The sequence below is a fragment of the Aulonocara sp. 'chitande type north' Nkhata Bay genome, linkage group LG17 (assembly GCF_057382095.1).
Source record: "Aulonocara sp. 'chitande type north' Nkhata Bay isolate Kocher_YH1m ecotype deep benthic linkage group LG17, A_spYH_male_GT1.1, whole genome shotgun sequence".
NCBI classification, from domain to species: Eukaryota; Metazoa; Chordata; class Actinopteri; order Cichliformes; family Cichlidae; genus Aulonocara; species Aulonocara sp. 'chitande type north' Nkhata Bay.
The window spans coordinates 24,333,327-24,354,221 of record NC_141360.1 but is presented as its reverse complement, the minus strand read 5'-3'; the positions used below and the strand labels follow the sequence as shown (position 1 = coordinate 24,354,221).

Here is a 20,895-nt window from a genome sequence, read left to right as displayed (position 1 = left end):
CAAACTTTAAACAAAGCTTTAGGTGCAGGAAGACGTTTTGTGTGCACTGAATACATTTCCCATGTAACCCCAAAAACTTGAGTTGTTCAAATCCACCAAACTTTATTTCAAACTGCAATAATTGACCAGTTTGACCAATTACCAATAAAATTAACCAAACATACCAAATAAGTACAATTTGTTTAAATGATGCACAACGTTTGCACAACTGGGTGATATTAATAAGGTTTCATAGAAAAGTCTCATATTAATGAATCTGGGTTTGTCTACATCGAAATGGTACAAAATAAAAAGATTGGCTGGTAATTTTGTCAGTGGAAGAAAATCATGAGTGGAATCGTAAAAATTACAACCACAATCCTCACATTTGGGAAGGATTTGGTAGTTTTAAGCTTCACTGTGAAGCTCCTCCCTGTACCAGTGGATAACAATGAAACAGGTGATTACAGGTGAGAAAACCTCTCAGTTAGAAACTGTCTCTCCGTGGAGTCAAGTGTTGACACACATCTGTTTCTTACCCGCACACCTGTTCTCCTCAGCGCACCTGTAAGCCCCACCCATAAGGACTGCTGCTATGAGAGGCTCTGTGATCGGTCTGCTCATTACTGAGCTCAGTACTCATGAGATCGGCCTCTGTGAGGGCTCACACGCTATTCTCCCTCCAAAGTAAACAGGAAACACCCCTCATCTTGTTTCTCTAGTGCGTTTGTGTCTCTCACCGTTCTCCGACTGCCACCAGGTCTTGAGGCGGTTTGGGGCGAAGGTGGTGACCACGTTCTCGATGGTGTGGCTGATGTCGTTGCTCTCCTCGTCGTACATCTCCCTGGAGTCGCACACAAAACATTTTGTCTCCTGATGGACAGGAAGTGCGAAAGCGTCAGTTCGCCATACTCTTGATGTGCCAGAAATAGCAGCTGATTCATTAACATTAAAGGACATCGGACAGTTTTCTTAGGGACTGTTTCTTGCATAGAACGTGGTTCAAATGGGGTGAAACGTTTAGGCAAATTTTAATTGTAGATAACAAGCTTAAAATACACAAGATCTTGTAATTTTACAAAAAACTGTTTTTTCTGTTTTTATATTTTATGCGACAGTAAATATGTTTTTTAATGCAATCCAGCTGCTATGATGTGAGTGTTTTAATGTGAGTGCTAGTTTTACAGTGTACCTAAATGGGAGTGTTGTATATTCCCACAGAGGGGAGCAGACTTTACAAAAAGCATCCACAGTTTTAGAATGAACTATTCAACAATGCCCTATGGAGGTAAGATTGAAGTGTCCACATACTTTTAGCCATGCAGTGGTTTAACTGATGAGCTGGAAGAGATGAAGTCAGTAATGATGTACAGTGTTTATGATACTGCTGCTGCGCTTCTCTGTGCCGTGTCTGTTTAATAATCCCCTCCACTGCCTCTGGGATCTGCACGCCAGATGGTTTGGCATGTACGCAAGCTAAACTACAGTTCACACACACACACACACACACTCTTAAATGTCACAATATTTCCGCGTGTGAATAAACAAAATGAGTTTCTCAATTTCACCAAGCTCTGAGCCAACTATGTCTGCGCTGAAATGGGAGTAGATTCCGAACAAGAGGCTCCACTTAGTAGGAAAAAAGGAAAAGAAAGCCAGCTGCTTGAGTCAGACTTCTTTCCCTCCACTTCATCTGCAGCTCATATTTTAGGATTGTGCTCATCCTCAGAAGTCTCAGATGGCCTCACAGCGAGCCTGTGCTTTCATAAAAAACACCATTCACACACAGGACTCGCTAAAGGCTGTTTGATAAAGACAGAGTATCCCCTTCGTCGCCCCCGGCCCGCATCCACACAGGGAAGGCTTTGTGAGGCGCACAACGCTTTTATTGTGGAGGGGAATGTCTGAACTCCCACTCGACATTATATACATGCGCATCCTCACACACACACACACACACACACACACACACACACACACACACACACACACACACACACACACACACACACACACAATCATAATCAGAGAAACAGAGTAAAATAAAGTTTCTGTGTGCTGAACACCATCACATGTTTGAGAACAGTTGGAGAAATCTCCACGTCTATTTGCTCTTCGCTTATCTCTAAAACTGTACACGTGATCTGCTTCAAACTTGGCAAGTGTGTTGCTTGGGTAACAATTTGATGTGATGCTAAGTTTGAGGTCATTTGGATCACCCGTTCTCTTATTTAATGCTGAAATATTACCTACAGTAACTGTTGCTTGCGCCACTCTGTGCTTAGGGTGAGGGGCAAACATGCTTGTTTGGGAGGACATTTACACAATCCCAAGTTACCCCTCAAGTTAACCATCAAAACTAAGCAGACCCTAAGCTAAGCTTAATTCTAAATTTAACCCTAAAACCAAGGCTTAAAATAAACTTCTAACCAGTTTTGATGGTCAAAAACTGCTTCTGACAAAAGCAGCTAGAAGATTTTTGTTTAATTTTAATTTGGCCATGTTGTTTTGGAAGAGTAGTTTATAAAGACGCTGTATCCCACAATTGCACAGTCAGGTTTTGAACATCACACACACATATTCAGTGAATATAACCTCATAACTGCCCCTTTTCCAAAACAGTCACTTAATGATAGCCTGCAATGATTCATCTGTAAATTGTAGCTAGAGTAAGATGGGTTATATTCACTGAAGGGCCTCTTCATCACTACATTTACTAAGGTTTCATTCATTCAGTAGCTGCGCTGTCTCAAAACCACTGATATCAACAATGTATGTTGACAGAATTCAAAAGCGATAAGTCATAGAAATCTTCAATTTACACCTGACCCACTTTCTACCATTTGCAGGGACTTTGTCTGCAGCTATGAGGGACTTCTCAAAAACGTAATCATCTAATCAAATTTATCAAAGTCGTGAAGATATGAAAGTGCTTTTGAGGGGAGCAGGAGAACTGCATTAGCTTGTTAAAGTGAGTTAAGCTGACACACAAATGTGTTTGGAAGTGGCGTGCTGTGATTTAAAAGTTGTGTTTCATGTTGGACAATGATGCAGAAATGATCGCCAGCCAGGGAGGCAATAAGGAAAGAAAAATATTTAAGTAAAGTGTTTAACAACTTTATTTAGGGTGAAATCATTTAAAATGTAAAACTCCCTGTGTTAGTATGGTCAGTTTTTCAAATACAATTCTACAAAGTTAAAGTGAACCTTTAATATTTTTCCGGTTATATATATATCTATATATATATATATATATATATATATATATATATATATATATATATATATATATATAGATATAGATATATATATGTACTGTTACATTGGTGAATTAAGCATGGCCAGAGTTTCAAATAGTGAAATCTGTGTGTAACCAAGACAAAACCTCAATCTTCAGACGCTCTGTTTCTGGCAGTTTTTTCTGCTTTTGGCTCTGTATGATGCCATTCTGTGTGCCTGTGCCTAATATGGTCTTCTAGGCACACAGATCTAGCTGTGAGCCTAGAAGACCGACCCACTAGCTGTTAAAACCTTATGTTTATGAGAAGCTAAAACAGCTTTAATGATAATGGATTGCATTTATATAGCGCTTTTCGAGACCCTCAAAGCGCTTTACAATTCCACTATTCATTCACTCTCACATTCACACACTGGTGGAGGCAAGCTTTCCAGCTATTTCAGTCAGAGGAGCTACACTGAGGCCAAGGTATAAGTAAAACACAAATAATAAATAGACTATCAATAATGCAAAGCTTCCCTAGCAGCATCTAGAAAAATGTGAAGCTAGAAATATTCAAAATTTCAGAAATAAAGCTCTGAAAATTGATGTCAGCTACAGAAATCCAATAATCCAGCAGGCCTTTGAGCCATCTGTTACAGAAATACTGTAGTGGCAGGAAACACCAAGATGAAATAATTTGGTTGGCTAAACGTCTCTTTCCACAACTCTGTTTACAGAGACGGTTCACGAAGTCCACTGAGACTTAGAATTGCTTCACATGGTTGAACTGTGGGCCTGAGTTCATGAGTGTTGTGCTGTAAGGAAACTGCTCATGTTGTGAATGCCACTCTTATATATCAGTGATGTTTGCTTTTTCTACTGACATCCTTTAAATGTTGCATTTAAATGACGTATGACATATATGAACTGTCACATATAATTACAGTCAATATATTTTCTTTCTGATTATATTCAGAATCATCCCAATGGGAAAAATCTGCTCTGCAGGCAACCACAGCTTTGAGTTTACGCTTTGTTTTTACAAACCGTGGTTTCAAATCAAAGAGAAAGAAAAACTACTCGAGTCTAACCACTGGATGAGAGAACACTCCAGGACAGGTATTCACAAGTGGTGAGATGAAGCGTAGTACCTTTTTAAACCTTACTATGTATATTTTTGCGTGCATATGAATCTGTAATTATGATCCAATAAACAGATGTACAGTAGTTAAAATGCAGTAATCCACCTGTCCACTAAAGGAGCAAAAGTGTGCCAAGAAAATATCCCCCACAGCTTTCCAGCACAAACACCACCCGCCTGAGCTGCTGATATAAGGCAGGATGGATCCATGCGCTCATGTTGTTGCCATCAACAAGCCTGCCATCCAAACAATGCAGCAGAAATTGAGACTCATCAGAGCTCATCATCTTCTGTTGTCCAGTTTTGGTCAGCCTGTGTGAACTGTAGCCTCAGTTTCCTGTTGTTAGATTTTCTGCTGCTGTAGCTGTCACAGCTCTTACTCGTTAGCTTAGCTTTACTGCTGCATAAGCCCTGACGCTAACCCTATATTCTTCTGAATAAAAGTATTTAATATCATAATTAATGACATTAAAACACACTGGAGTTATCATCTAAAGTTTAAGGCAAGTATCTTTGACCAAAATCGGAATAAATTGACTTTATGTAAAGATTAGAGATAACCCTATTTCCTTACTGATATCAGAAAATATTTATCATTGCCCCAATATTTTGTTCTGTGGGTTGTTTTTTCTTTTCTTTTCTTATTTTTGTAACTGTAGATAATGGAGAAAAACAGAATAAAACAAAAAAGCAAAGGAATATTAGTCATGAATATAGGAAAAAGAAAATGAGCCATTAGAAAAAACGAAGGCTCATTTAATTATAAAAACAGAGTGGTCAAGTGAGGCTTAAAAAAGTCTATATAAAAGGCTATCTTCTTTTGGCACTTTGTAAAGCAGATATTAAACACAAAACACGTGCAGGAAGCCTTCAATTGAGCCTTCTCTGCTACCTGTGCTCTAAAAAAGATCCTTTCTTACCTCCAGGTGTCCCACGATGCAAAAGCTCTCGGCCTCATTCAGTCCGCAGGTGGAGGAGGCGGTGAGTTTGTGCGCCCTGCCGATCAGCAGGTCACCTGTGGCTGGGTAGCAGCTGCCCTCGGTGCAAATATCTGGGAACTGCGGAACCTGCTGTGCCCTGACAGGAGCCCACAGGGCTGCAGGGAGGAGAGACTGGTGTCAGTGAGATGTCAGCACAAAGCACTGGCCTCGTTCTTCTTTTGGTTTTAATGATAAAAGCCAGAAACAGAGCAGGCTTGCGGTCAGTTTATTTCAATTAGAATCACATGAATTTACTCTTCAGATGAGAATTAAGTGCGCAGCTGTGGGAAAGTGCTCTACTGAAAGTTTTATTTAGCTCTTAAACTCTCCTCCAGCATTTGTTTTGGAACAGGAAAACGGTGGATAATCGTTTACAGATGCCTCTCATTACATGTGATGGGAGCGAACATGTCCCAGCAGATTAATTTTAGCCAAATAAAGTTGTTCAAATTAAAACTTCAACTCACCCAAAGTGGTTAAAAGGTGGATTATGAGCAACATGGCCCGGACCCGTGCACTGACAGCTTATCGTGATGGTCCTACCGCAGAGAGTGTGTGCTGATGTGCGTGTGTGAAGTGTGAAGTCAGAGGCGAGGGTGTTGTCTTGTAGAAAGTTCGCATCCCACCAAACAACAACTCCACCCCGCTGTCAGCAGCGCGCCACCGAGAGATCTGGAAAACGAGCGCACCCTCTGCTGGAAGGCCTAAAGAATTCGTTTTCTACACGTTAATATTCGCAGTTTCCTGCTCATAGTTTATTACTTCATTATAAAAGCTCGATTTAATTCTGTTTAATTGTCCTCTTTATGTGCCAGAACTATTGTTTGAATCTTTAAAGCTTATTTCTAAATTTCCTTGTACTTTATCAACTCGATCCCTGACCATTTCAAAACTAATTTTTAAATAAATTCAGTGTCAGTGGGAATATTCAATGTTTGGGGTAAAAATAAAGCATCATGTGAGCATCACAAGACCAAAAACAACTACTTAAGTTTAAAAACATACCAGGCAAGTCTGCTGGACCAGACGGAGTGAGTCCCCTCGTCCTCAAGGCCTGTGCCCCCCAGCTGTGTGGAGTCTTTCATAAACTGTTTATGCTGAGTCTGAGTCTGCAGAGGGTCCCGGTGATGTGGAAGACATCATGCCTCGTCCCAGTACCAAAGACGCCTCGTCCCAGTGGCCCCCAGGATTACAGGCCCGTGGCACTGACCTCCCACATCATGAAGACCCTGGAAAGGCTCATCCTGGACCAGCTGCGACCCATAGTAAGACCACACCTGGATCCCCTTCAGTTCGCTTATCAGCCTCGTCTCGGAACAGAGGACGCCATCATCTACCTGCTCAATCGTGTCTACACCCATCTGGACCAGCCGGCGAGCACTGTGAGGGTCATGTTTTTTGACTTTTCCAGTGCTTTCAACACCATCAGGCCGACCCTCCTGGGTGATAAGTTAGCAGCGATGCAGGTGGATGCTTCTCTGGTGTCCTGGATTGTTGATTACCTGACAGGAAGACCACAATATGTACGTCTCCCACAGTGTGTGTCTGACAAGGTGATCAGCAACACAGGGGCACCACAGGGGACTGTCCTCTCCCCCTTCCTCTTCACCCTCTACACCACAGACTTCAGCCACTGCACAGAGACCTGCCATCTTCAGAAGTTTTCTGATGACTCTGCGGTGGTTGGATGCATCAGCAGGGATGATGAGACAGAGTACCGGGCTGTGGTCGACTCCTTTGTCACGTGGTGTGAGCAGAATCATCTGCAGCTCAACGTGGCAAAGACCAAGGAACTGATCGTGGACTTCAGGAAGACCAGGAAACACTTGACCCCTGTTTCAATCCAGGGGGTCAGTGTTGACATTGTGGAGGACTATAAATACCTTGGAGTACACATTGACAATAAACTGGACTGGGCTAAAAACACCACAGCACTTTACAGGAAGGGCCAGAGTCGTCTCTATTTTTTGAGGCGACTGAGGTCCTTCAACATCTGCCAGAAAATGCTGAGGATTTTCTATGAGTCTGTGGTGGCCAGTGCGATCCTCTATGCTGTTGCATGCTGGGGGAGCAGGCTGAGGGTCGCAGATGCCAACAGACTTAATAAACTGATCCGTAAGGCCAGCAATGTTGTGGGGATGGAGCTGGACTCCCTCAAGGTGGTGTCGGAGAGGCGGATGCTGTCCAAGATAAAGACAATGTTGGATAACACCTCCCACCCACTCCATGACATGCTGGTCAGTCACAGGAGCTCGTTCAGTGAGAGACTGAGATTACCGAAAAGCACCACTGAACGACACAGGAAATCATTCCTGCCTGTGGCCATCTCCCTGTACAACGCATCCACTTAACACACTGTTTGCTGCTACAACTACACATGTTTCTTTTCCAAATATTTATTTATAAGTGACTTATGTATGTATGTATGTATATATATGTATATATTGTACTATTCTTAGTTAGCGTATTGTCTGTCTTGTCTTAATGTTGGTTTAAAATGGAGCACTGTAACAAAAAATAATTTCCCCCAGGGATCAATAAAGTATTCTGATTCTGATTCTGATTCTGAGAATGGTATATTTGCAGACTGGCCTTTATCAGGATCATCTCCTATTTATGTTGAATTATTATTAATGCAAATATGGAAATCAGCTGGGATAATTCTGGTTTATATACTGCTACACTGCAGGGGAGCTAGATTCACCGTGTTTTGTTTTTGACTCACTCTACCCCCAGCTTACAGGTTTCGAGAACCAAGAGGAATAAAAAGCAGTATGTATATCTACTTAAAGACTAAAATATCACAAAATAGATCATTGTATTTAGAACTATGGCATAAACACATAGTTTAACTCTAAGTTAATATTTTTTCAGAGGTGGAAACAAGCTTCCATAACCCAGAGCTCAATAAGATGAATATTTGTCACTATATGTTTGTAAAAGGTAATTTGTGTTTGAATTGTTAGTAATTCTTTTCTGGATAACATTTTTTATAGGGAGCGACCAACATGAATAGGGACAAAGGATGAAGATGAAGAGGAAAAGAGGAAGATTCAGAAAGGAGAGCGAGTGAGATGGAGGCAGTGGTAACCCCTACAGGGAGCAGCCGAAAAATAAAGGCCCTTAAAGCGGAATAGCGCTTTAACGACACGTGGAACGTCGGACTCTTGTTGGAGACGGACCGGAAGTAGCGTGAGGTTACAGAAGATTCTTGTGAAGTGTTGCACCTGGTAAGTTTATAAGCGGCTCTTTAGTGGCCACTGAGGAGCTCATTTTTGTACAGTTTTGTGACACGGGTTCGTCTCCAGGTGCTCCCCGCTGTAAATCCGCGCTTGGGGAGAAAATCGTTGATTACTGGGGGTTTGTTTCGAGTCTGCATCCTATGGCGGGAGAGCTCTCAAGCCTCGATGCTCCTCTGAGAACCCGGAGCTCTGACTCTGGTGGTCGGTGCTACATAAACTGGGCTAATTTCTCTGCTAGCTTAACTCTGAACTCTCTTTATTGCATATAAAATATGAACTTACTAGTAAAACTCTTTCTAAATCACCGAAACAAACTAGCATTATTAACAAACTAGCATTGAAGAGATGTGGGTTGTTATAAAAATTACTTGTGTATTTGTTTCTTCAAAATAAAGTAATAGCAGTTTGCTTCTGAGTAGATCTTTTTTATTTATTTATTTATTTTTTGACATTTTTGACTTCGAGCCTTGTAAAAGCAACCCTATAGCTATCTTGAAATGCACCAGGTCACGTTGAGCAGTTACTACAAAGCAAAGGTGTAAAACATAAAGCATGGTGTCTAAAATCGGCCCGGAAAACACAATCCGGCTAAACATTTTAGACTATTAACTGTATGTAAGTTTAGCTGTTTTTCTACTTTTAAAGACTTATGTCATGGCCAGTGGTACTACATTAAAGTAATTAAGTGAAAGCTACAAACTGTATTTGTGTAATATACCGAGTACACAGTGTTAATAAAAAAAATAAATGAACAGACAATATGAGGTAACAAAAACATTTATGTTCTACAATTACAGGACAGTCTGGAACTACCAGGACTTTTTTAGTTGTTGCTAACCTTACAGATTTTTCACAGTTTCACTGGTCTGGCTCACTTCAGAGGTATTATAGTTTTTTGTTTTCTAATTATTTCTCATTTTTATTTCCTTTTGGCTTTTTGTTTTTAATTCTGTTTATTTTTCTGGTTACTAGAGCTGATTTTCTCACTTCATTTTAGCTTTTAATGTTTAAAAATGTTTAGTTTTTTAGTATCAGTATTAGTTTTAGTCTTTTTAGTTATGACTCACAGTCTTGTAGACTTCCAGAGTCTCAATAAACACGTCCATTGAGCCAGAGAAAATTGGAGAAACACAGTAGTTTTTCTCATATTCACATATTGCCGTGACTTCGGTGTATAATATGTTTTAAATGTGCAGCTGCAATGAGTAAGCTTGGAGTTGTGATTTAAACACACTTCTTAATTGGAAACTCTTCTTCAGCTCCATATGAAGTTCCAAAATACACTTTACAGTTAAAGAGAATGCATGAAAATAAAACTAAACAGATAGCATGTAGTCAGCCACATTTAAACATCCTGTTTGTTGTTGCTGATTAAAATAGTTTCTCTCACTTGTGAACGAGTCAGTCAGCATTCCTGCCTTCACCAGCTGAGGACTGAAAGCGGAAGTTAGATGTACAAATGGATGAAATGAGCTTCGTCTGAAGGTTTGTGGGCTCAGAGTAGAGCTGTTGCTCCTCCACATCAAGATGAACCAGCTGAGGTGTTTCGGACAAGTCCAGGTGGTCCAGTTGGCTGCTTTGGGAACGCCTCAGTGTCGCACTAGAAGAAATGAAGAGGAATGTCTGAGCTTCTGCTTAGATCGCTGCCCTCACGACCCAGACATGAATAAGCAGCAGAAGATGGATGGATGGAAGGAAATGCTACTTTGGGAGATATTTTAGTGCAATGATAACATATTTATGTTAACTATAATCTTTTTTTTCTTTCAAGCTTAAGGAAGATATTTGCAGCCCGCACATTATTTCTATTGTGTTTTTCAGATCTGCACTGTATCAGTCTCAGCTGCTGTGTTTGTCTTCAGTCAGAAGAAAGATGCTTAGAAGTGCATCAGCACAGGTGAGGAGGAAATGGTCGGCGCTGGACTATATAAACCGTACCAGATAAAATCAGTATTAGATTTATGATTTGTAGGTATTGTAATTAATAACAGATGGAATGGGGAAAAAAGTAGAAATTGTAAATATATATTTAAAAAAAAAATCTTGTTGCCAACATTTTGAAGTATTTTAACTATTTGGCTGTTCCTTCTCAGATCATCCGGCAGGCGGTGAGGTACAGGAGTACAGACGCCAGCCTCATCCTGGAGAGATGTAAGTGAATTTCTTCTCCAGCTTCTCTTCTCTCTGCTTTGAGGGGTTTCGAATCTTTTTACAGATGTTCAGATGGGTTGAGATCAGAACATCAGGTCGCTGCAGTGTTTTCTCATCATGGAGGACCGGGACTGCGTCTAGTTATTACACATTAATTCAAAGGGGATTTTCATAAACGCTGGGCTAACTGTAATAAATATGCTGTCTGTATCTGTTTCAGCGATAAACCGGGTGCAGCTGTTAGGTCGGGTCGGCCAAGACCCGGTGATGAGACAGGTGGAGGGCCGAAACCCGGTTACCATCTTCTCATTAGCGACCAATGAGATGTGGCGCTCTGGAGAGGGAGAAATGAGCTCACCAGGTAGGAGTGTATAATGTAGTCTTTAGACCCAACAAAAGATCTACTAAAAACTTACAATACACCTCCAACTGATGTTCATACTATTATTCTCATGTGTAAAGAATTAAGGCCAGAATTGGCCCAAGAAAGACTCCAATCAGACCCACTGCACATCTTAAGGAAATGTGAACCAGGGCGGTTACTACAGCAGCATTTATTTATCATGTAGAAAAACTAGAACATACTGTTGACACTGACCTATTTATCTTATATTGATATATCTCATGGATTAAATAGTTAAATTTGAGAGAGAAGGGCATTTTCACTTAAGCTCAAAGTGGGCTGTGTGTGTCCCACATTGTAATATGACTTTGACATCTTTGATGTTGATGTGTTGGATTAGTGCTGTTTGTATGTTAGGATCTTTAGGGTAATCTTGGGATAGTGTAGTGATTTAGGTTAGTACATATGCATTTGGTGCATATTGCTTGTTGTTTGAGTCTGTACTTATAAGCTGTGGTTAGCTTAAGGGGAGTCCCGTTTTACAAACATAACAATTTTATATATTATCGTATTTTAATTGTGAATAAACTGAAACGTCCTCCTCTGAAATGTGACATTTCTCAGCTTGATCTTTCAGCTCAGATTTACTAAAGTAACCAACACCCCTCTTTTTATTCTGATTTGGTTCAGTCTGGTTTTACACATTGAAAGCACCAACATTCAACAGGGTTTGTGATGATTTGGTCAGCTTTGTTTCATTTTGCTGTTGCTCAGTCATATTTACGTACTGCACTGCATGATTTTGATCCGTATCTGCAGATCAACGTGAACTGATATTATCTGCTGTTTTTGCTGCTAGATGTTTTTCATATCATGCATTTTCTGCAGGGTGAGGGCTGTTTGCACTTCAAGGTCTCATTTTTCTTTGCCTGCGTCCCTGAATTAAACACGAGCATTTCAGTGTCGGTGTTTCTGTGTTAGTCACTGAGTAGCAGACGCATTCTCTGCATTCTAGCTTAAATTTTGAAGCTAGAGTGAAATAAAAGGTCAAGTGTTCTTTGAAAAGGTTTAAATGCTGAAATAAATATATGTTAAAAATGCACTGATAAAGCTGAGTGAGCTGATGAGAGGGTGCAAATAAAGGAGATATAATAAACTACCTGGATGATGTTTCGGTAACAAGAAGGAAGAAATTATTTAGGAAACTAATAGACTTTAACAAAATAAACGATTAACTGGAGCTTCTATTGAAGGTGGGATATTCATGTTGTTGTGACATCACTGTTTTATCAGTCAAAGTTGGATGCAACTGCTTGCATTTGCCACTAGAGGGCGTCGGCGAACGTTAACAGATTGTTATTCATTACTACTGCTGGATTTCAAGGTTTTGAGTCTAGACAGCTGCTCTTCATGTGCCTCTGCACTGGGCTCAGTCATCATCAGACACTCCAGCCTTTATGGTTCATTCATGATCGTCATTAGAAATCATAAATACAACTGATGAGACACGTTTCATAGCTCACTGTGATAGAAAAGCTGTGCAGGCAGCCTTTAAAGTGTTTAAATATTAGAATGAATAACACTCCAAATAAGAGGATTGACTGTTTTTCTCATGTTCTCTTGGGCTTAGCTCGGTTTTTAAAGGTATTTCAAGCGCTCTTGTTTCTTTGGAGAGTCTGAATACCAATTAATCTGATTCGCCTGCTGCTGTTTTCTAATTCCAGGTGACATCAGCCAGAAGACGACGTGGCATCGTGTGTCTATATTCAAACCTGGTCTGAGAGACGTGGCGTACCAGTACGTCAAAAAAGGGTAGGACCTGCATGTTTCCTGTACAGGCAGAAGACTTAGCTGTGAATACATGTGTAGATTTACTGCTCTGCTGCAGATGGGAAAGGGGGAATAAAGCTGCATGACTATTTTTACCAGCTCTCTAAATGTTCCCAAACCCAAGCCAATCACAGAGTAATCAGAGTAATCCTATCTGTGTTTATCCACTGTCAGACATGAGTTGGCTTTCTTCTGATTGGCTGCCCCTCATAAACAGAAGGTTTGACCGGTATGTGAGTGGGAATTATGTGAGATGGCCATATGAAGAATACCCACTCCCAGTGACTTGTCTGGCATTGTAGATTTAGAGCTTGCAGTAGTTACTGTAAGAATCAGCATCCACCTTTGTGACAGAGTTAGAGATGGAGGCGAGGCTTAGATGGTTTGGACATGTGCAGAGGAGGGAGAGGGGCTATATCAAGTCAAAGATGCTGACGTTGGAGCTGCCAGGCAGGAACAGGTTGTTCTCACAGCCTGCGTGACAAGTAAACACAACCTGATGTAAAATCACTTGTAGTGCTTCTTTACCTTATAAAGACATGCAGCATTTTATTAGTATTGCAGAGTAAAAACACTCCTCGGGGGGGGGGTCTTTGGTATTTTGAGTAAGAAGTAGTTACTCAGTGACTCCTACGACTTCTGTTTTCAGATATAAAAATATGCTTTTATGGTCTTTTAAAGCTCCAGAATCTCTTCATCACATTAGGAGTTTCAGAATAAAAGAACATTGTGCGAATGAACCATTGTCATTTTCAGGTCGAGGATTCTAGTAGAGGGGAAGCTGGACTACGGCGAATACGTGGACAAGAACCAAGTCAGACGTCAGGCCACCACCATCATCGCAGGTCAGGTCAAACACCCACACAAACACACTCGGGCCTGATTTAGACTTTGATACTCTTTGCGTCGGCACTGCCGGCATTTATTACTTGTTTTTTACTGTGTGGTGGTGTCTCTGTGTTTCATATGCAGTAGCAGCCAATAGAAAGACATAAAATGCTGGGACTTTTGCACAGGATTCAGGGTTTTTTTGTTTGTTTGTTAAAGCGTAGATTTCCAGCTGAAGCCTAAATCCAGTGACTCACATCTACTCTGTCAACATGTCACCCCGATGTTCTCCTCTCTGATTCTTTTTGATTCTCTGCAGACAACATCATTTTCCTGAGCGATAACGTGCGAGACAGAACCTGAAGGACCTTCCTCTCCGTCTTCGTCTCCACCAAACACCAAGGCGACTTCTTTTTGTATTTTCTTCTTTATACCAAAATAAGACTCAAGGATGTGAAGTAAAGGAACTGTTTTCACAAGAAGCCGGGAGGACGGACAGGATAAGCTATGATCATCTTTGGCTGCGGCACCACCTGCTGGTGCACATGAAGTCTTTGAGGCTTCAGGAGGAGCAGAAAGAGCTCAGCTGTAGTAAATGTACACCTACTGATTATGACTTAGACGTTACAGATAACTTTAATGTTGTTTAATCCATCCAAGTGTTCTAAACGCTTCTCCTGAATCATAACTCTGAGTTTGGGGACTCTTTGAAAAGTTGTAGCTCTGTTAAGAGCAGCTCTCACTCTGCTCTCACTTACTGTGACTTGTAATGTTATAGATTTTGTTTCCTTGTGCCAGTAAAGACATACTGTCTTTATAAGCTGAAGTTGTTTCATGGTGAGTAAGACAAATTTACCCTGTGAGCCAGTTTCACAGGGACGCCCACAAACCTGTTTCGAAATTTAAATTAAATTCTGCCTGCAAGTTATTTTCCCTCATCGCATCTCCGTCACGCTTTATGCTTGAAATCGTTGAGTTTTCTAGGAAAGATGCAGCAATAATCTTCATTTCAAGTAGCTGCTGCCGAGGTTAACTCACAGGTTAGGTCGTCTTGTATGGCCTAACGTGATCTCCTGCTTCTTAAATGCAGTAAAGCTTTCAGAAAGTCACTGGATTATGTGTAAAATGCATCACCACAAAACAGGTTTGTTTCTCCATGCGCGTGAAATGTTGATGTGTTGCAGATGGTCTTAAAATCAGATTTATGGCAGGTAATCGAATCTCTGTGCCTGTCTCTGAAACTAAACGGCTTCAAAGGGAGGTCTTTTTTTCTCGGAGTTTAATTAAACTGCTTCCTGTCTCTTCCTCAAGCAGAAAGCTGCTGTGTTGGAAGCAAAGTCATCTCAAGTGTTGCAATCTGCGTGCAGTTTGCACATTTTTGTCTTGCTACATGATCAGCCTCAGGAGTGGACGCTTCTGCAAAATAAGATACATCTCTGATGTGGTAGCAGTTTTGTCCCATTTGACCCCATGTTACCTTTTTTTTTCTTCCTTTAAAGAAAAAATTAAAGTATTGTCAGCATTTTTCTTCCAGCTCTGCTCCAGTGAAAAGCAGTTTCACTGGAGGTCAAGGTTCACATGTCTCGCAAATTTCGACTCCTTAAGACTGGTTTTAATTTCTGCTGTTTTCATTATTAACTGCATGAGTCATCTATAGCTATAACCACATTACTATGTGGGGAATTTGACAAATATTATCAGTTACATTTACTCTTGTTTTCTGCTCTGTCACTCTTTTGTCAGTTGCACTTATCTGTTTATCTTCATTTCCTTCCTGCACGGTGACTGAACTGTTCAGAAAGGACATACTAGACGTTTGTTTGTTTGTTTGTTTTAATACATATATGTTCCTAAAGATACAATAAACAACATTTGTTTAAAATATTTATTAAATGCACTTAAAATTTACTTTATATTGGGTAAATATACAAAACAAAATGAGAGAAAACGTTTGAAATAAGCTGAAAATGTAATTTTTATAGTTAAGGTATATATTTTTTTCAAATATTGTTTTAAAATGAACTCTTTAAACCCGTGTTTTTGTTTTAACCAGAATAATGTGATTGGCTGTTTCAGTAGCAGCCGGGGTGGGATTAAAACGAGAAGGTATTCTTGGCCTAAAGTAATTGGTCGCACGAGTTTTTGAAGTTCCTGATTGGCTGCGCAGGTTGTCATTGAAAGGCTCTGAGGAGCTTTAAATACAGAAGGGATGTGATTGGTCAGGCGGACGAATGTGGGCGGGCGGTTGAGTTACGGGAGAACCCTGTGGATTCAAGTCCAATCAACCACAGTGATACCGGAAGTAGCTTCGGGTTATTTAAAAAAATAAAAGGTTTTTTGAAAGACAGGATTGACTTTAGTTTGTAACTTTGCTTAGTTTCATTTTCCTTCATAACTCACGGACTAGAAATATACAATTGATATTTTTTCTTTTAATAAGAAAAACACTATAATATTCATTTTCATGCAAGAAGTTAGAAAAAAATATGCGTCATACTTAACCATTAGATCTCAAGCAGCACCAATCTTCAAAACAATCACACTACTCTAATTATTTCTAATATTGTAATTAAAACATTTTTTATTTTATTTTTGTTACATTTTTAAGAGATAGCCTAGGGATAAATTAATTTAAGTTTAAATTTACAATCATCTAAACATTGTGTAATATTTGCATGCTGGAATGACCACACTACATAAAAAACATTCAGAGTTAATAGTTTGTACAATGTTTAAAAAAATATACTGGATTAGAGGAGACACCCTTCACAATTGTAACAGCAACAATTGTGCAGCAGTAGTTTCAGATACATAAATATAATCTTTGAAAATGTTCCAATGAAATGTATGTGTGCAAAGAATTTCTTGATGCATGCTCAATTATCCAGGTAAGTAAATCCCCAAAACGTTCTCAGGAGAGAACGTTTCTCCCACTGAAAACACCGCGGCCTGATGAACAGAAACAACTTTTGGGAAACAGAATTTAACTAAAGTTTTTCCAAAACCCCGAAAGCCATTTGACGTTGTTAGTTTTATATTTAAATGTAAGAAAATTGCTAAGATAATCATGCAATCTTTAAATCTAAGCTGAAGACTTAACCTTTTTTGTTGTTGTGGTGGCGGCTGGATAAGTTGATTATAAAATGTAAAGGCTTTGATGCTATAATAATAGGTTTGTTTGGTTTTTTTTTTAAAGAAACTCTAAATAAGCTTTAGATAATAATTATACAAATGTCTAAACTTGACTATTATTATTATTAATTTATTATTATTATTGTTACAACATGGTACTAGTAGTAGTATTTTTTTTTACATCACAACTAACAAAAGCAAATATTTTTGTATGCAATTAATATCTTTGCATGTATTATCATTATTATCATTATTATTAAAACAATATTGTTGCTGTCGTTGTTGTTAAATTACTGACATTTTGTCTTTGCCAACAACCAGAAAAAAAGCTCTGCAATCACTATTAGGGTTTTTATTTTGAAATTAGAGACCGGAAGCTCCGCTTAGTTAACCTGACTATTTTCAAACTAGTGGCAAAAGTTAATGACGGAGCTTTTACATGTTCTGTTTTTAATATGTTGTGATGTTTGATGCTCTTTATCAGTCGTACTAAAGGCTGAGATTAAGACTTGAGTTTGCTTTGTGTTTTGTGTTTTGTTTTTTTTCCTCCGTCTCGCTGTCTGTGACTCCTCCCACACATTCCTGTGTCTGAGAGGAGGAGGTAAGAAAAGGAAGGGGAGCCTGGTGGAAACACTCTGTGGACCCTGATCCAGAGAGGAGAGATGATAAACAACAACAACAACAACAGCTCTCAGCTTGAATGCGTCTGCTTCAGCCCTCTCCCACATTTATCTCTCTGTATCTGAACCGACTGGACGTGTTTCGACTGTGTTTTTATTTCTTTGCCTTCACTCCAAAAAGTTGTGGAGAACTTTCCGGTGGAGTTTGAGGTTTCCAGCCTGACTGTCTGCACTGCAACAGAGCCCCGCTGTGTTTCTGCTGCTGGAGGAGGAGGGGAAAAAACAACAAGGCCACAGAGAGTCTGTGTGGAGGAAATCATGGAGATCCTGGACAGCAGTGAGCCGTTTCTTCACTGGGACAGGAACCTCAGCGAGCTGTCCGAGGCCGGAGAAATCGATTGTGTGCTCAGCACCACAGTAAGTGATCGATTAGCTGGGGTGTAAGTGATCGATCAGGGGTCTGGTTATAGGCTCTGCAGCTGCTCAGCGGGGGATGATCACCCTTATCTCACTTAGTAGAGAGGAGGGGGGAGGATGTGTGTGTCTGTGTGTGTGTGTGTATAGTACCCTGCTCTCCATTCAGATGTTGAGCCTTGGGGTCCAGGATGCTCCTCTGACTCATTTTTACATTTTTCAAACAAATCAGTCTGCAAGGTTTTACTCAGATGACTCACTAAGACACACATTTAAAGCACTCTACACAAGTATATTTACACTGCTGTGTACTTCTACTCTTTCATACTTCAGAGATGAATAATGTGGACCTCATTACAGGTATCTGGCGGTTTTATTTATAAGCTGCTTTCCTGAAAATCATTATTTATCAAATCAAAGCAATTGCTTTTAAAAAATATATATATATTTCCAGGTCCTCATTTATGTAGTATTTCTTTCTTTAGTATAGATGCACACGCAGATATTTTTAGTACTTTTCTCATTCAGACAACCACACTCGTACACCAGTGGCTTTGGAGCTACCAGTGCTATTCTCAAGAATCCTTCAGCATCTGGAGACTCCGAGCATCGAGCCACCATCCCTGCAACAAGTAGATTTAAATGAGTAATAACTTTAGTTTTAGTGCTTTACTAATGCTGGATTCTTTGGAGCTGGCTCTCTACCTCACAGTATCCTTTAAATATTTATAAAGTGTGTTAAAGTGAGCTGCTGCTTCATGTCCCGTAGATGATAAAACCTGGAGTCGGACCATGAACTCGTTATAGCTGCTGTTATTATATTGGTCAGGTATCTTATTTATAAAAGACATCCATGCAAAGTGGGGATATTTAAAGAATTTATTCACGCGCAGTCAACATTATATCGGCTTCAGTTCTACCACGTTATTTGCATAAACACAAGCTTCTGCTTTTATGTGCCCACAGAAGGTGTTAGTCACAAACAATGGCGTTGCAGTGCAGAGAAAAGCGCAGCAGACTAAAGTAGAAAAAAGAGAGAAACATGAGTGCTGCGTCTGGCCTCAGTAAGATGAGGCCTGCAGTTATGTAACTTGAAGGGTGTCTCCCAGCTGTGTGACTTCTCGGGGAACACTGTGGGCCAAGAGGCGAGCGAGTGAGATGGAGAAAGCGAGACTGAGAGGTGTTTGTGTGTCAAATCTGCATATTTGTGTGTGTGGAGAAGGAAGGGGGAGCGTCGGCATTTGCAGGGAGAAATCCAGCTCACTTACAGGACGGGAATCAGACACCACAGGCGCCTAATGAGCCTGACTTTTGTTTCCATCCTTTCTAAGGACATTGCATTGACTTAATATTAACTTCTCTGAGCCCTTTCCCCCCCAGCTTTAAGCCACATTACAAATCTGTAATTTAATCATTTGCATCATGCTGCCTTGCCCGCCCCCTCCCCCCCAAAAGTGAAAGAAGTGGTGTTCCTGCTCTATGTTGTGGCTGTGTGATGAGATTTGAGTGAGTAAAGCAGGCTCACACAAACACAGACAGCCTCCCGCAGACAGGTAAAGACTTGTGTTAAAGCTTCAGAGAGCATTCATGCTGTGAATGAAGGGCCTTTAAACACGACCCGAGGCTACAGTTCCTCTCATGTACCTGCAGACCCGAGAGCTGTAGCTGTGATCTTTGAAAAATGAAAATACAGGAAAATGCAGTAAATTATGCAGCCGTTTGCATTTCTGTGAGCCTTCCGATCAAAAACATTTACCAAAAGAAGCAGTTGGTCAGGGGGAGGCCAAAAATGGAGCAAAAGTTGAGTGAAAGTCAGCGTTGGTAACAACCCACCACTGGATGTGTAAAAACAGCCATTGTTTTGCTGAATCATTCACCACCACGACTTCACGATGCGCTTGCAGCTTTTTCCCGCCGTTAGCGGCTTTGAGTATGAGCTAAATCTTTAGAGAAAGATGCATATCATTACCAACTTAATGGAAATATTGGTTCCATTCCATTTGCATGTAAGCATTTCTGATGTATTTCTATTTTGCATACGTTATATCTACTGATTTATATACTGCAGATCACTGGAAAATGCAGGCAATTTGTTCCAGAGGCAAGACCTGCCACTTGACAGCCATCTTGGCAACATGTCTGGGCAGTTATTTCTGCAGCCGCATGGAAATTTATTCAAACTTCATGTACATAATCAGTTAGATCTGATTATAAAGTGCTTTAAAAGTTTGTTAATAAGGTTCATACTTCTTCTACACAGCTCATTTCAGAGTGCCTTCGACAGGTGGTGTAAAATAAGTATTTTGCTAACATGACATCACCTAGCTAGCTGTTAAAGAAATCTTTTTCTTTTTTCCAACCTATGGCATTGCCCCCTGCTGGCCATAGGTCACATTGCGCTTACCTAAACTATATATACTATATATAGAAGTACTGGGACACCTCCACATTACACCTCCAGGAGCTGCTCAGCCATGGGGGCCGTGAAGCTCCCAGCCTTCAGCTTCTGTGCTGATGTTAACGTCAGAGGAGGTTTGGAGCCCTGCAGTTACTGAGTCAGCAGAGCGTTGGTGACGACCGCACTCTGTGACTTTACGTGGTCTGACGCTTCGTGCTGGAGTTGCTGGTATTCCTGAAACCTTTGTAATAAAAACACCTGGAGTTGATCGTGGAATATCGAGGAACCTCCCAAACTGACGTGTTGCATAATTTTGATGTCGTACCTGTTCCGATGGGACTGAACACACCTGAATTCACAGATTATAAGGTGTGGCTAATTCTACTTTGTTTTGCTACAACAACAAGTACATAAACCAGCCACTGCATGGTGATATACTCGTGCAGCCCCCTTTTTTTGCACCATCGCCTGCTGATTGGCGGAAACTTTGTAATCTCCCACTTTGTGGCTAAAGTTGGTTGAACTTCTCAGACTGAAGACAGCTGAGCAAAAGTCTGAAACTTTTTTGATGTTCATTCAGACGACAAATCAGCGAAATGTGCTCCCTCCAAATCTCC

The 20,895-nt window shown here is 40.4% G+C and overlaps 3 protein-coding genes across 3 annotated transcripts in view; 2 read left to right on the top strand and 1 right to left on the bottom strand.

Moving 5' to 3' along the window:
• LOC147310114 (laminin subunit beta-1-like) overlaps positions 1–5,903 on the bottom strand; it is a 31,498-nt gene extending 25,595 nt beyond the window's left edge. The window contains exons 1-3 of the mRNA XM_086268612.1: positions 5,788–5,903; positions 5,261–5,436; positions 720–852 (exon numbers count right to left, since the gene is read on the bottom strand). Coding sequence (XP_086124738.1) covers positions 720–852; positions 5,261–5,436; positions 5,788–5,821 — 343 coding nt within the window. The 5' untranslated portion in view covers positions 5,822–5,903. The remainder of the gene's footprint in view (positions 1–719; positions 853–5,260; positions 5,437–5,787) is intronic.
• Positions 5,904–8,458: 2,555 nt separating this feature from the next.
• ssbp1 (single-stranded DNA binding protein 1) lies at positions 8,459–16,007 on the top strand. The gene is made up of 7 exons (XM_086269504.1): positions 8,459–8,550; positions 10,384–10,459; positions 10,656–10,713; positions 10,934–11,074; positions 12,781–12,868; positions 13,643–13,731; positions 14,034–16,007. The coding sequence occupies exons 2-7, from the start codon at positions 10,436–10,438 to the stop codon at positions 14,075–14,077; spliced, it is 444 nt and encodes a 147-aa protein (XP_086125630.1). The 5' UTR covers positions 8,459–8,550; positions 10,384–10,435; the 3' UTR covers positions 14,078–16,007.
• Positions 16,008–17,249: 1,242 nt separating this feature from the next.
• The window catches only part of creb3l2 (cAMP responsive element binding protein 3-like 2), a 35,137-nt gene continuing 31,491 nt past the window's right edge, over positions 17,250–20,895 (top strand). The window contains exon 1 of the mRNA XM_086269346.1: positions 17,250–17,883. Coding sequence (XP_086125472.1) covers positions 17,785–17,883 — 99 coding nt within the window. The 5' untranslated portion in view covers positions 17,250–17,784. The remainder of the gene's footprint in view (positions 17,884–20,895) is intronic.

What these genes read in the sequence shown, in the direction of transcription:
- ssbp1 (XM_086269504.1), top strand. Translation starts at nt 10,436, where the DNA reads ATGCTTAGAAGTGCATCAGCACAG. An exon ending in TTAGAAGTGCATCAGCACAG is followed by an intron (nt 10,460 to 10,655) that starts GTGAGGAGGAAA and finishes GTTCCTTCTCAG; the next exon opens with ATCATCCGGCAGGCGGTGAG. An exon ending in GGGAGAAATGAGCTCACCAG is followed by an intron (nt 11,075 to 12,780) that starts GTAGGAGTGTAT and finishes TTCTAATTCCAG; the next exon opens with GTGACATCAGCCAGAAGACG.